This window comes from Lepisosteus platostomus, chromosome 1 (genome assembly GCF_059453375.1).
Source record: "Lepisosteus platostomus isolate fLepPlt1 chromosome 1, fLepPlt1.hap1, whole genome shotgun sequence".
NCBI lineage: Eukaryota > Metazoa > Chordata > Actinopteri > Semionotiformes > Lepisosteidae > Lepisosteus > Lepisosteus platostomus.
In genome coordinates, this window is record NC_142611.1 from 67,848,636 (window position 1) to 67,864,486 (window position 15,851).

Consider the following 15,851-nt stretch of genomic DNA (forward strand, 5'->3'; position numbering starts at 1 on the left):
AAGTCATGTGGCTCCTGCCAACTTTACCACAACTTCACAGGTGTCCCACGGGTCACAGGCGTCACTGCTGTGGAGAGAGCGAGCTCAACTACCCCAGTGGAGCTCAACCAAATTTGCCCCGCTTGCTGTGCTCAGAGTCGGCCAAGGACACGAGCCCAGACTTGAGCTGACCGTGGGCGAACTACAAGAGCAGGGCTCCCCCACCCCCAGTGCTAGGGGGACGCCTGTGTCTGCTGCTCCCGCTGAGCTCTGCGTCAAAACCGAAATCCATGAGCTTGGTCCTGGTTTAGACTCCTAAAATAATGAATGGGATATGTAACTGGCATCTCCCTGTATCAGGTTTTGGGACTGCCTTCATTCAGGTGTGCTTGCAGGAATTACCAGCGTAATGTAACCTGCAGAAGGAATAAAACACTTTGACTGTGATTCAGTTATTCCTCCCGCTTTCTGTTCACCATAAATTGATCACCTACAGAGAGAGTGTTCAAATCTATTTAACACACGATTTCTTCTCAGGGTAAGTTTTTGTACAGTTCTTCTGGACTTTTACGCATGTCCCTGTTCGTGACCCTTTTCCCATGATCGATTCTCCCAGGAATGGATCATACCCGCCTGCTGTTTCGTCCAGTTTAGTTTTCATATTTACCGACACTTCCGATCCAGGAAGCAGGCTTACATGAGCCCACAGCTGCTCGAAGTCCAAAGCCTGCTCTCCAGCTCGGCCTGCAGGTCTGCCTGCTGCACACTGGCACACTGCTGTGGGCTGCCAGCCCTGCACCCTGAGCATGAATCCCCGATTTGACAGGGCAGACTGAGGGCATGTGAGGTGGTTAGCAGTTATCATTGCTGCCTCGCAGAGCTGGGGCCCTGGGTTCAATTACAGACCTGGGGCGCTGTCTGTGTGGAGTTAGTATGTTCTCCTTGTGCTTGAATGGGTTTCCTCCAGCTGCTCCAGTTTCCTCCCATAAACCAATAATCCCAATATATGTACCATATATACAATATTTTCCAATATAGTACATATTGGTGAATTACTTGGCGTCTGGGAAAATGTGCTCTGGTGTGTGTGTGTGTGTGTGTGTGTGTGTACGTGTATGCCCTGTGAAGGACTGATGTCCTGTCCAGGGTGTAACCTGCCTTCCATCCATTGCTTACTGGGATAGGCTCCAGCTACCCGAGACCCTGACTACGATGGAGAGGGTAGAGAATGGATGGATGGATATTTAGAGCTCATGTTGTTCTTTTCAGGTTTGGGAAACAAGTCCAATCTATATCTATCTCAAATTTCTGCCAGAATGGGACCTTTACAATGTAACACACTTCTCCAGCATCCTCATCCCAAGGGAGTAGGTGTCCTGAACGGACTGGCCCAGAGCATGACAGGACGACTCGAGGAGGAGATCGTTTGAGTCGAGCCAGAGGGTCTAGCAGTACCCCAGCTCACCCATTCCTTTCAGATAAGAGAGAGAGCCAGGAGTTTAACCGCATGAAACACAAAACGTTGTGACAAGTCTGAGAGAGAGAGACAGGAGGCCTTCCCGACAACACGGAAGGAGTAGCAGTAATCCCGCGAGGAACACCGCCGCGAGGCTGATGGGTACAAGCCGTTCTGTTATGGGCCTGTGAAGAGATCTGAGAAGAGAGAGGGAAGAGGAGAAAAAGGGCAGAGAACAGCCCCCTGACACACGAGCCCTCCACCTCCTCCCCCTCTCCCTGCCGCAAAGATGAAATCATCAATTATTGATCCCACTTCACATCCCTCTGCAGCTGCACGCCTGGCAGGAAACACGCTGGAGAGGGGACAACAGAAGCCGTGTCTTAAAGGCAAAGGCGCTCCTTTTGAAAGCAGAGATGCGCGCACAATCACTGCTCCCTCCACAGCGGAGCCCACGATCGGCGCTCACAGGAACACTCTGACAAACACCTTCAGCTCAAGCTGAAGACAGTGTCTCAGGAACCGGGCTGGCAGCGGGGGAGACAGCAGAGAGCACCCCTGAACGCAGCAGTTAAAACAGGCCACCGGCTCCACAGCTCGACGCCAAATTAGCCTGCTGGATCCAGGCAGCTTTTAGCTCATTACAGACACTTGATAACCATCATCACTGATTTACTACCATTAGAAAAAGCCTGCCAACAAATTCTAATTATGTAAAAAGTGGCAGTGGGTTCCCAATTTTGGGAAGGGTAGCCCTGCACTATGAACCTTTGAAAATGTCCGCTACAAAGCTCCTTGACATCTTGATGCACTTTGCTTTCCAGGTGATAAAACACAAGTCCTGGTGAGGGACAGAGGCAGAGCCACTGTAGAAGCGGTGCTGAGGTGTGTGGCCACCCCTTCATCTGGGGCGGCCCAGATGAAGGGGCGGAGCGGTGGCTCTGTGGCTCAGGATCTGCGCCTGTGACTGGAAGGTTGCCGGTTCAAACCCTGCAGCCGGCAGAGGAATCCTACTCTGTTGGGCCCCTGAGCAAGGACTTAACCCCAACTGCTCCAGGGGCGCTGTACAATGGCTGACCCTGCGCTCTGACCCCAAGCTTCTCTCCCTGTCTGTGTCTCCATGGGGAAAAGCTGGGGTATGTGAAAAGATGAATTCCTAATGCAAGAAATTGTATAGGGCTAATAAAGAAACATTATTATCATTATCTACGCATGGCCCTACATTTAAACTGCAATATGATGCTAAACATGTTAAAGTGTCTTATAGACAGTTATTCTAATACACTTGCTATAATTCAGTTGTACTTACACCACTAACATTGGTAGTCTGTCTCCCTCACGGGACTTTCTAAACATTCTCTCCTCTTTAGCTTGTTGATACACTTCTCCATGAAAGAGAGTCCATCCAGCTCAGGCCAGGGCTATCCCTGAGGTGGGGCGTACACATATGAAATATAATTGAAACGCATTTCCTTAACTGATTTCATTAATGGGACTTAAATGAGAGGCAGTGCAAACGAGTGTGGGAAATATATTTCTTGTGGTACATTAATATGCAAACTACAGAACGATTTCTGGGAAAAGGGGGAAATGAATTAGGAAGTTTGTGATCATTTTTAAAATTATCCGCAGGTCATCGCCATAGTGACAGCCAGGCTATGTCACCTATGCCACAAAGGCTTAAGAGTGGTCATTTCAGAAATAAAAAATCAAAAGAGAGTTGGTTGATGGGGGAGCCAAACTGACTAAAATTGAGATGTTTTTCTTGGCTGCAGCCACGATCAAGGTTGAGCATGAAGCCAACATGAACTCAAGCTCCCTGGAGCCAACAGGAGCTTGAGGTTCGTACCACCAGCTGCAAAGAACGTCCTCAAGATGACCGTATCACCTACCTATACAGGGAGGCTTTGATTTCATCTGTCAACTGCTTGCCAAGTGGCTGCAGCTCACAGGGCAGAGTTATTTTTCCCTCTTCTTCACCAGTGAAAGTGTGAGCTTTATTTGGCACAGATAAGATCAGCTTCTCTGCCCAGAGAAAGGCATTTGTTTTTAACAGTTCCTTTTTGTCTCCTCATTGGAACGGAGTCGGACTCTAACAGAGGGGCTCGTGAAAGTAAAATCGTGATGTCCCCCCCCACCCATCCCTTTTCTCCCTTTTATTGAGAAAATACCCCGCCCTGCTCAGGGTGAAAAGAAGAGAAGCAGACTTAATCACAGGCTTTATCTGCTCTGCCTTGGCACAGCTGAGGCGCTGACAGCAATCAGGGCCTACAGCTGCAAGAAGCTGATCTCTGAGGACGACTCCCTCCATGACATACCCCATCGCCAGGAACATGTTAAGGACATCCCGGAAATCTAACATCGCACAGCCAATCCACTGCAGGCTTTGAACGCTGTGGGCATTGATGTTTTTAAAACAGTATTACATATCAAGAGTAAACAGAGACTAGAATGAATGTCAAGAAACAGGTGTCCTAACACATGTTTAGAACCCACATTGACAAGAATTCCCAGGAGATGTTGGGGCCTGCAGGACAGAAGCAGGGAGAGAATAGTGCTGTAACACCAAGGCACATGAAGAGAAAGACAATATACTGTACACTGCAGTGACATGGTAGCACCATGTTTAGAATTGGTGCCTTGCAGTTACTGGTGCCCTGGCCTCAATTCCTGGGCTGCTGTCTGTGTGGAGCTTGCATGTTCACATTGGTTTCCTTCGGGTGCTCCAGTTTACAGGTAGGTCAATTGGCATCTGGAAAATTGGCCCTGGTGTGTTGTGTGCGTGTGCGTGTACGTGTCTATGTGTGCCCTGTGATAGATTGGCGTCTCATCCAGTGTGTGCCCAGGATAGGCTCTGGGCCGCCGTGACCCTGAATTGGATAAACGGTCATCTCTCCCTGCTGCAGTCCAGAGATTAATTTATTATTAAAAACCATCCTGTTAGGAATCACTAAATGTCTAAGACTGCACTTATGCCTATGACCCCTCCTGTACAGTACAGCGAGAAGACAGAACACAGAGGTACAGAGTACAGGGAGAGATACTGTACACCCTCCATCCCTCCAATAAGTAACAGAAATCGCTGACTTAAATAAATCAGAAAATTAATTCTGTATCTGCTGTATATCTAAGCCTCTGGGCATTGGATTTTGAAATGTTCCCCAAACATAAAGGTATGAGTGGGAAACAATCAAGACTGTTGATCAAAGCTCTTGAAATTAAATAAGATTCAATAATGCTTGGTGACAACTTTTGATCCAACCGACTCAGTTTTGGGATATACCTACCACACGGTGCACCATGCCACCCAGGATCCAGACAGTTTCTGAAAAACAAAATTTCAGATAGGACTACAAAACCACCCATCCTAAACCTCACTTGGGCCCCAAAATCCAGCGCTGAGCTTAAAAATTGTCTAAATAGTGTGTGAATGCTAACCCTAACCCTACCTGGGGTGTCAAGTGAGCATTTCCACGACCTACAGTACATTGATTGCATAATTGCAGCTATTCTTGTGTTTTTTTTTCCAAAAATATTGCAGAAGGTATGTCTATGCACTTTTCTGAATTTGCTAGGGTGATCACTGCAAGTTGAACAACCTGCTCAGTAATTGCAGTAATTAATTTCTCCTAATTACACTAATTTACCCTGCTTCTTACACAGTAGACAGGGACGCTGTATAATTGCATAATAAGCACATCTTTTTGATTGTAGCACAGCCTCCAAGTTACACTAACAATCTAAACAGTTTTTTTTTCTCGCTTGTTACTTTTAGGCACAATGATGACTGTGAATTTGACCACACTATACAAGAACTGGCCCTGTGAAGGGCTGGCATCCAGCACAGGTGTATCCTGCCTCGTACCCATTGTCTGCTCTGGCTCATTATTGAAAATGACAGAAACATAAAAAAAACAAATGGCACAATCCTCTCTCTGTTCAAAAGCTGTTCTCTTACTACAGTACATGGTCTGATGAATGATGAAGAGCGTTCTCTTCTTCTCTTATTTTATTATAATACATTTTATTTAGACATTCTACAGGCTTGACTTGACCAATGTTTCTGGGCGGGCTCTTGTTGCACGAGGTTTCCAAACTAAGACAGCAGCCAATCATGGGAAGAACTATATCGTTTGATAAAATGCTGTGTTCCGAGGCCTGTTATGTCATCACCTGCTTTGGTGCAACAGAAAACACTGATATTCCGTTGCAAGAATCGGCATCAAAAATGGAAAAATCCCAAAGCCTCATATGTGACTCATGATTATTCCCACTCCCAGGGGGCTGCTGTGTTGTGTCTTGGGCCCCTGATGAAAGTCGAGGTCCAGAAGAGGAGAAGGATGGGATGATCTGTTCTGATCAGAGCTGAGCAGGACCCTTGCTGTCAGATGATTATTTGTCACCCCACTGCTCCAATTCATCATCAAACTTTCCTCCCGGGGGCGATTACATCTGTAGCTCAGCGTGACCATGGGAAAACAGGGTACAGCTGGCATCTGCTGTTGTCACAGTGCACCAACACATACCTCCTGCCAGAGGAGGTTCAGGACAAGTGCCCGGCTTTGCCAATCGCTCGTGTTGCAAGACGGAGAATTGGAAGCTGAAGCCAGCGAGAGAAAAACTGCTTTCGGATTCACCCCGGGCCGCTCCAGTCTCTGCAGTGGCTACAGTTAAAATGCAGACATCCCTCTCCCTGCCATTCCCAGCGGCTCATGAAATTCACATGAGCGGCACAGCACTTCAACTCCAGCTGTGCTGATCGGGGGGAGGTGGGGATTCCTGCCAGTCCGTGTGCAGAGGAGCTAGGCGATCCCCTACTCTTTCAGCAGCAGCTTGCACTTACACACTCCTGTAAAAGCACACGCAGAACTTGGTTTGTTTTACTTTCATAAACTTATGAGGAATTGTCTTTTTTACATGGATTTCTGCATACAAACTCAAATTAAACCCCAGACAGAATGCCTAATAAACATGTAAACACGAAGACAGAAAAGCTTCTAAATGCTGAAATTCTGCCAATTCTCTTATTTAATTGACTTCAGTGTCAAGAACACTGCCTGTTACCAATTTTGGTTCCATAAAGGACGTTTTCAAGACGGGCTGCCAGGAAACAAATGAGCTCTGCGCAGTTCTGCAGAGGCGGAACGATACAAACCGTTCTGTGATTCTTTCATAGATCGCTCTGCTCTTTTTGAGCCACCGAAACCCCACAGAATATTAGCCCACTGAAAGCGCCCAATCCCACTCACACACAAGCGACAGGGCACTTACAAGCCATCCGGCTTCAACAAGACACCCACCGAAGCGCACAGCGGAGTCAGGCTCCTGAACAAGAGCACGGCTCCAGCCTGACCTTCCGAGCAAGCCGAGAAATTCAAGAGCGAAAGAGAGGAGGTCACTTGGCTCACTGAAATTCAGGCAGATAACAGATCCCAGGATCTCATCCCGCTGTTTCCTGAAAGAAACCAGGGTACGGGAATCAGCCAAGGCTTGTATTTAGGTTCGCCCAACAGAAACCTTTTTGTGCCTAAAAGTCACTGAAAACAACACCATGAGAGACTATTTAGCAAAACCAACAAAGTACAAAAGCAAATGACAACTCACTACCACTACATGAGTCACTACACATTGAGTAGGAATGAACTGAAAATAAAAGTCAGAACACGCTGTGCATTAAACACCCAGCAGAGATCCAAAAAAGATGATTACTAGCAATACTATGGCCTATCAGGGCATAGGGATATCGATTCCTAATAGGTTCACCACACACCTGCTTCCCCCTTCCAATCACCTCTAATTACATGTGGAGAAGTGCAATTAGGACCGAAATACTTTCTCTCGACCCACCCCACATGCCACTCTCCTGCCCCATAAGCCACTCCCACCCACCCCATTGGTCACTCCATGTCCCACAAGGCACTCCCATACCCCATAAGCCACTCCCCAAACTCCATAGGCCACTCCCTGTCCCACAAGGCACTCCCCAAACTCCATATGTCACTCTCTGTCCCACAAGCCACTCCCCAAACTCCATAGGCCACTCCCTGTCCCACAAGGTACTCCCCACACCCCACAGGCCACTTTACCTGTGACACTGCCAGTACCTCAGCTCCTCATGGGACAGCACATTTCCCCCTGCTGCTGCACTGCTCAATGAGGTGTTCAGGAGTAAAGAGCCTTTTTAAGTCCTGCCCTGTGGAGTATGGCTGGCTGGTTTTGGGCCAGGGGTAAAAAGAAGACCCCAGTAGTAACTAGAGAGAAGACGGAAAAACACACTTGAGTGTACACACTTTTTCCCTGTACTGTCTTGTGAAGACATGTTCTGAAACCTGGTCTTCTTCTACACAGTGAGACCACCCCCTCCCACATTCATCTCTCCCCACAATCGCCTCAACCAGGCCCCCCTGGAATGAGTCTGCTTCGTTAGTGGTATATATATTAAAATACAGGGTCATTCTGACAATCCCACATAGCAGGCTAAGTTTGGGAAAACCTTCAAATTCCAATCAGACCTCAGAGCCTGAGAGGAAAGGGGGTCTTGTGTCAAGATCCCTCACTTGAGAGGAGAATGGGGGGGTAACAGCACCCTTTTCCACAACAGACGTTCTCCAAAATCCAATTAAACCCCTCCTTAGAACGAGGGTTAGATTGTGTCAGGTGCCCCCTGAGAGCAGCCCAGGTGGACCCAGGTGATCGATAGCAGGGGTAATTAAAGTCTGAGTGGGCCTCAACCTCTAGAGTGACAGCAGCAATAAATAAAATGAGCGACTACATTTCCTCTTGCTCCTCTCTGAGTCACCCCTCGCTGCCCCCCCCCACCACCACCACCCGGGCGAGGAGCGCTGCATCAGCTGTCTCCATGGCAACCAATAGCAGCAGGAAAAACTCCCTCACCAAACCCACTCCAGAGCTCTCCCATTTTCTTCTCCGACCAGCTCCCTGTTTTCTCCTGGATGTCAAGGGCAGTTTAACTACAGTTCATTGTACAATTTGCCAACTTCCGGATGGAGGTTGAGACCCCCCCCCCCGTGTGCCGTCACACTGCTGCTGGTGTCTCGTCATCCACGGCTCTGAGCACAGAACATCACAGACCGCCGGGGTCACCGAGCTACCAGCTGTCAGGCCACCTTCTCTCCTCTGTCGCCTTTCGTACGCTCCCAGGAAAGTTTGGAATGAACCGATACGCTTTAAAGACAACAATCACAGGCTTTCAGCATGTTGCGTCTTAAGCAAGAGAATGGTGCTGTAAACTCTCTTCACGGTAAAGCAGGGTTTATTTTTTTAATTTAGAAACATGGCCCTCTTCCACAGACACTACCTGTGAATATCCAGCCAGGTGGGATCACCTTTTCACAGAAACCTGCCTTCGTCTTTCTGTTTGTTTGGTCAAAAAGGGACTAAATGTAGTACACTCCACACTCGGCCAGAACACAGCATCAGATCAGTCCCCTCATACCCCTGGTTCCCCCAGTGAAAGAGCTACTGTTACAGTTGTCTGTAACTGGAAGAAATCTACACGTACAGGCAAAAGCGGCATTTATTTTTCTGTGAAATAAGTTAATACCTCCATTTAGATTATTTTAATGTTTTAGTGCTCTAGCAAGAGGTCTCATCATTAGCTGGGAATGCGTGCGATAGAGAAAAGGACACCGTCAATGCATGCTAAGCATCGAGCTGTGAGAAAGGTCACAGGAGAAGGGTTACAGAAGACCGGAACAATCTACCCCGCCATGTTGTCAAAGCCGATATCCTGGCTTCTTTCAAGAAGCGGATGGATGAAGTCCTCGGATCAATTAGCTCCTAGCAACCAAACAAGCCTGATGATGGTCATGTCCAACCCTTGTGTGCTATTCCTGTTTTCTGGTTGCAACAGGCGGGTCAGTTCCCTTTTGTACTCACTGCGATAATTCATCAATTTATTTCTCGCACCGACGCCTGCCAATCCAGGCGTCCCCACCCCGGGAAAGTCGCGGGTCGGCCAGCACCCGGAATGGAATCACCAAGAGTCCCAGGCACTGCGATGGTGTCTGTACGGTCTTTTTTTTTTAATATTGTAGAACGTGTTAAAGAGGCGAGCTCATTAAATGACTCTATCAATTGAAATGACATACGGTAGGTTTATTGCCTCGGGAAGAGGGCCAGAGATATTGTGTGCGCGGCTCAGTTTTCCGCGGACTCCCAGGAGCCCGGAGTCTCTATTAATTGTGCCCTCTTTATCCCCGCGTTCACCTCCTCCCACTCCGCATCACTAACTGATAACGCTGCGAGAGCCGAGCTCCTACAATAACTACATCGCTCCCCACCGGGAGCAGCGGACAAGTGAAATTATGACAGCTTAATCCATTTTTTTCTTAACTGCGAGTCTCGTTCACAAGACGATTGGCTTCATTATCTAAATCGTTTTTAAATAAAAAACAACAACAAATCAATAGCTGTTAATTAGGCATAACCAAAACCACACGTGCAATTCTGGAATTACGAATTCCCTTCTAAGGGCAAAATGGAGACTTGGTGAAACAGTATATTTTAAAAACTCAAAGTATGTACAGTAGCCCTAAATGTGGTTTGTGTGTTTTAGATGTGGTTTTGGAAGGATCTTACTGAATAACGTTTTAACTAATTGGTCATTAAAGATCCCCTGGCACTGTTTTCAAGACTAGGGAAATGAACCACATTGTCCTCACTACACACTCTGAAATTGTGCCGTCTGGCCTTCAATGACTTCCCAATTAATCGGCCTCGAGCAGCTGTTCCTCTCTCCTCCCTCTGATCTGCTGTGCCTAGACAGGCCAGGCTACATGTCCGTAGTTAATTAAGTGGGTTCTCTCTTATATAAGTGCTTTTGGATCCTTAAGGATGTGATGTACTGTTTAAATGCACAACCTGCAAATCCATCAATTATGAATAAAGGGGGCTTTGGACAGGGAAGAGTACAGTAGGATCCTTAAGGATGAGATGTACTGTGTAAATGCACACTAATGTACACCTAATAAACACGTCTCTTAAAAAATGTGAGACTGTGAATGTGCCATAGTGAGATGGGTTTGAGTGCTAAATTGGAAAACCCCACATTTACTAGAGTCTGTACTTATATTGCAGAGATGTGGACAACACAATTCTGTTTTTAAAGCTTTTTATTGGAGAATCCTATGGTGGAGGTGAGAGTGGGGACTGAAATGTGAGAAGTCCATTGCACATTATGTTACCCCTTACAGTCTCTCTGGAGGCCTCCCTCCTCCCGTGGCAGTCCAATCAGGTAACAGGGGGAGGGGCTATCAGGTGCAGTCAAAGGAGGCTAATTGGTTACAGCGAGTGTTGGGGGAGGAGTAGGGGGTGGGGCCAGGAGAAGGTGGGCGGGAGTGGGGCGGGGTCTCTTCCTGGGGTCCTGCTGACTGACTGCTGTACCGTCACTTCTTCTTGCCGAATCTCTGCGGCACCGCCATGCTCCAGAACTGTGGCGGCATGGTCTCCCAGTCCCGGGACTGTATCCTGCCCTCGAAGCCGAGGCCTCCTCTGGTCTCCCGGCCAAACCTGGACACAGAGAGAGGGGCAAAATCAGAAGCTGTTTTTCTCCAGAGAGCCAAGGCCATACTGAACCTATAGATATTTAGGTGACATGGCACATTAAAACATCTGTGACCAGGAACTGTGCCTTGTGGAGCAATAGCATTTGATTTCTAATTATACAATTGAGAACTATTTTGGTTGACTAATTTTTTTTTATTCCACACAACTCTGCGGTTCCATTTTTTGTTACTGGAAAAATCCAGGTGAGGTTCCTCGTTCAGGGACAAAACAGCAGTGTCTGCCCCGGGATTCGAACTTGCAAACCCCCTGCATTCTGCACAGACCGAGAACCTGAAACCAGCTAATACTGGAGGTCTCAAAGGCAGGGATTCCTACTCCTGGCCCTGGTGACCCCACACACCAGACAGCTTTTGTTCCAGCCAAGTTGTCAGTCACACCACTGAATTTCTAATCAACGGAATAACAGGATCAATCTGAACTGTGTGAGCGTTTTTCAAATTTTAAACCTATCCGAGGCGGCCTCTTGACCAGTGCGTTTCCGAATGAAAATCAAATCCCACGCTCTTGAGTCTGAAACGTACTTGCAAATGTTCCGATCAAGCAGCGTATTCATTCAGTTAAGGCTTCAATGAAGTAATGAAGCTCAGCTGGAAACGAGAAGCAAGCAGGTGTGTGGGCGTCCAGGACCACTACTGGCAACCCTAGGGGACTCCCTTGATGTTGGGGTTCACTATGCGTGGCTGCCGTCCATGAAAATGAGGAGTGAAGAACAAAAACCCAGCTTCAGAATAGGATAACAGAATTAAAATTTCCCCGGAAACATGTCCCTACTAACACAACCCTGCCAGAATTCCTCCTTTATGCAGTGGAGACCCGGGTGGGCAGGGACTCACCTCTGGGGCTGGAAGAGGAAGGAGGGGCTCCGGCCGTATCTCTGGGAGGCGTGAAGGAGGGGGCGCAGCAGGGCGCTGAGCAGGCGCTCGTCTGTCCGGACCCCCGCGTCCTCGCCGTCCTGGGGCGTGAGAGCAGAGCACAGCGTCAGAGCGCGCGGGGCGGTAGCTCCCTGGGGGGGAGTGTCTTCTTCTCCTTCCAAATCCTCACAACCGACCAGCTTACTGGTTCTCCTTCCCTCCTTTACTACGGCAGCCTGCTGTTTTACAGTGGATGGCTTCGAACACACACTTGATCCAGGCTCCAGGAGATGAAAACCCCTCTCAGACGTTAAATCACGAGACGTGTTTGGTAAGCGAGTGAGGGGCTTGTGTTCACTGCTTAGCCCAGGACGGGACGACAACTCTGCAGGCTTTCATTCCGAACCAGCTGGAGAGGTTTCCCAGCTGCTCCAAGCGTCTGGCTCGGAGCGTCTCGCAAACCCACAGACGCACTGGCCCCTCTGGGCCGGGGTCGGACCACGCAGCCAGCAGCCGTTCGGGACACTCCTGCCCCGGTCCAGTCTGCATCCTCCCTTCTCACACGAAGCCCCAGCAGCAGGTGCCCCCTGCTTGCAGAACCCAGAGCTGCACCTGGGGGAGTCACACATGCTGCCTGCTGAGTACAGCGCAGGGCTGGGGGGGGGGGGCATTTATCAGCTCCCCTTCCATTTTGGTGTGGGTGGAAGAGAGCCTGAAACACTCTTCCAGATAGAATCATGATTTCAATCTGCACCTCCATTCACAGAGCAACTCTATTCATTAACTCAACAGCTCAATAGCGCTGGATCGCTACTGAGAGGTGTGTGAGATGCTGGGCTTGAACCTGAGCTCCAGCTGTTACTATCATTGCTACTAATCAAATTGCGCAATCAAAGACTTAGGGCCAAGAGGAGGGTGGATTAGATCCTCACATAAATTACCAATTAGCAAAAGAGCCAGATGAGCCACAGAGCCTGCCAACATTCGTAACCATTCTTATGTTCTCATGAGCACTGGGTTAAGTAATATACTGTATATATATATAGTATTTACTGGCTACGCAGGACCAGAGCTGAGAAAAGCTCAGTTAGAATTGAAAGCGATTTTCAGACACTCTCAAGAGCGAATGAATGGATCAAGAGCATCCTGTACTTCACTCAATATCCTCTTGTCCTTGATTGCTCTCACTGTAATTTACTCGAGACTCAAATAAAAGACTTTCTCATTAATGTAGTTCTCAAGCTCCCTTTAAAGTCTATTCTCTTTTCCTGCCACACCTGGCTCCTGGCTTCAAGACCACGTCACAGATGGGACCCAGAAGGAAAAGGGAGAGATGCTAATGTTCTCAAAGACAGGAGGAGAACTGGTGTCCCAGACAGGGATCCTTCAGACAAGCTGCACTGAAGGGCGAGAATCACGCAGAGGAGAACAGCCAGTTTAGTGTAAAACTCATATGATTGATTCATTACACACTGGGCTTTGAGCTACAAAAAGTACAGTGGTTGTTCTAAAATGTATTCATCTCACTTTCAGAGAAGAACAGCCTGATGAAACTGTTTCAAACCTGTGCAAGCTGAGTACACGTTTTGCCTTTTAATGTGCCGGATGGCTGAGATGAGCCAAGAAAAAATTCAACACAGAAAAAGCACATGGATATTGGTCTGCTTAAGGACCAGGCAGCGAAGGACTGCGGTTCTCCTAAACCTGCCTTTCTAGAGTGTCGAAAGAAATTCTTTTTGAAACCATAAGTTGACGTCATTCAAAGCATATTGACTCTCGTGCAATATTAACTGCACACCTGCTGATCTGCCAAGTTCACAGTATGTCAACACTTACATCAGCCGCTCGAACTTCATAGTTCACATGTGATTTCAGAATGAACAGCGTCTCTGGGAGGTCCAGGCGTCTGTAGCACTGGAACCTTGCAACGTATTCACTACAGCATGTCTACCACTTGTGATCGGACAAATGAGCAGGCTAAATGCTTAGGCACGGTGCATTTTATAAGGCAAACTTTATCACACTTCTTAAACTTGTCAACAGTCTTGCTTAGGATTCAGGGTGGAATACCTGCATGTGCACAACCTCAGCAGTCGGAGTAAGTAGCTGTCGAAGTAAAGTCGTTACTGATCAGTCAAGTCGGTCAGTCTAGTAACTGAAGACTAAGAAATCTGTTTAAAGCAGATGACCCTTGTGTCGCTTTGGAGTCACACTGTAAGACAGGAATCTGCAGCCCTGATCCTAGAGAGCCACTGTCCAGCAGGGCTTAGAGGAAATTATTCATTGCAATAATCAGAGACTTGGAAAACAGGCATGACTCATACAGTACCCAAGCAAATCACGGCTTCAGGTAAGTCGCTCCAAGCTCCTCTGGAAAGGAAGAGCAAGAGCCAGCCCCGGCTCTCCAGGAGCCTGATCGCAACCCAGTCACCCAGCCCCAACACCCCTCCCCGCCCCGCCAGCGCCGACCCTTACCAAGACCCCCGTCAGCCTCGCGGTCAGGCTCTGCCCCTCCTGGCGCTGCAGGTTTTCCGCCGACTCCAGGCCTTCCTCCTTCAGCGCGCCGCCCACGCCGGCCGCGGCCAGCACCAGCCCCAGAAGGGTCACCCAGGCTGCCGTGTCCATCCCGGAAGAACGAGCCCTGCGGATCGGTGCTGCGCGGGTGCGACGCTCTTGCCTCGTGCCGGCTGGGCTGCTCCAGTGCTCCCGACGAGCCCACGCGCTCCTTATATGCACGCGCCTCTCTCGTGGGACCCCCGAGCAGGATTAGAGTAATGTTCGCCGAACAAAAAAGACATCGGGAGCTCCTCTCCCCCCCCACCCCCACCCCCGCCTTCCCCCATCCCACACCTCAGCTTAAGCCCTTTCAGTGGCCATTTGCTGGGGCCCGGGGGGCCGGCGAGGCTGGGGGGCGGCGTCCATCAGCCCTGACTGGGAGTCCCCAGAGCTCCCGGGAAGCGGCACTTTTAGGATTATTAAACAGATAAATCCTGCGAAATGGACCGAAAATCTTCCAGCACGCAGGCAAAAAGCCCGTCCCGGTAATTAAGTGCCGTTCGTCACTCACTTCCGACACAGGGCGCCCCCCCAGCGCGGGCACATTCACATTCGTCACCCTCTCACCCCCCCCCCACCCAGCCAGCATCCCTCACTCGGCGGAAATCAGCCTCCTCTCAGCTGATGCTTCATCGCGCTCCGGCTCTGGCGGGTGGGAGTCACCGCCCTGTCTGGCCCTCCCCCCCCCCCCAGGACTGAGAAACTCCAGACTAACCCCCCTTCTCTCTCGGGGGGCTTTGTAGGAGTCACTGGACCTTGGCGTCTCGGGGTGCCAGAGTGCCGACAGGCCCCGTGCTGAGCTGAACGCTCGGGAACGGTCCTGCGGTTTTTGAGCACTTCACCTCCTCCGTGTCTGCGTGGAGGACGAGGCCCGGCCTGCTCATCGGGCAGATGTGGGTGCCCAGGTGGCCCCGACAGACGGAAGACTGAGCAGACTGGATCCCCTGTACCCCAGCATGACTGGAGACCCCTCCCAGCACGGGGCACAGTGGCTCACATGGCAGGACCTGTTGTGGGATACAGGTTGGCTGGGATGTGCCAAATCCCTGTCCACCGTCACCCACCGGGCATGTGGGCGTGATTTCCAACAGAGCGAGGATGCGGGTGCGGTGCCTACGCCCAATTCAATATTGAGGCACTTTGCCACGCCAGCCTGTGCAAATGAGCTCACGCACCTGACCTGGGTGAGCCCCCTGGAAGAGACTCCAGCTGCCGCACAGCCACATCTGAAACTGGGGAGTCTGAGCTGCTGAGATCCATTAACTCATCACCCTCTCCATCACAGACAGGTTCAGCCCAGGGCTCTGCAGGGGTACTGGCCAAAAGGGAACCCTTGTGCTCATTTAGTATCAGACTCGAGTCCAATGGATCCAATGCTTTCATCGACAAAAAAACAACACAATTCCATGAAGACAGCTACA

At 49.5% G+C, this 15,851-nt stretch overlaps 1 protein-coding gene and 1 long non-coding RNA gene across 2 annotated transcripts; both read right to left on the reverse strand.

The window, feature by feature from the left end:
* Window positions 1-6,718: 6,718 nt before the first annotated feature.
* On the reverse strand, window positions 6,719-9,707 carry LOC148678559 (uncharacterized). The gene is made up of 3 exons (XR_015925865.1): window positions 9,335-9,707; window positions 7,522-7,686; window positions 6,719-6,890 (listed from the first exon to the last, which is right to left on the reverse strand). It is a non-coding gene; the product is annotated as an uncharacterized LOC148678559 (long non-coding RNA).
* Window positions 9,708-10,551: 844 nt separating this feature from the next.
* npffl (neuropeptide FF-amide peptide precursor like) lies at window positions 10,552-15,006 on the reverse strand. The gene is made up of 3 exons (XM_088634032.1): window positions 14,350-15,006; window positions 11,857-11,975; window positions 10,552-10,966 (listed from the first exon to the last, which is right to left on the reverse strand). Exons 1-3 carry the CDS (start codon window positions 14,497-14,499, stop codon window positions 10,843-10,845), a joined length of 393 nt encoding a protein of 130 aa, XP_088490158.1. The 5' UTR covers window positions 14,500-15,006; the 3' UTR covers window positions 10,552-10,842.
* Between the last annotated feature and the right edge of the window lie 845 nt (window positions 15,007-15,851).

Coding starts and splice junctions, on each gene's coding strand:
- npffl (XM_088634032.1), bottom strand. CDS start 14,499: ATGGACACGGCAGCCTGGGTGACCCTTCTGGGGCTGGTGCTGGCCGCG. Junction 11,976..14,349: donor CGAGGCTGACGGGGGTCTTG/GTAAGGGTCGGC, acceptor CTCACGCCCCAG/GACGGCGAGGACGCGGGGGT. Junction 10,967..11,856: donor TTCCTCTTCCAGCCCCAGAG/GTGAGTCCCTGC, acceptor CTCTGTGTCCAG/GTTTGGCCGGGAGACCAGAG.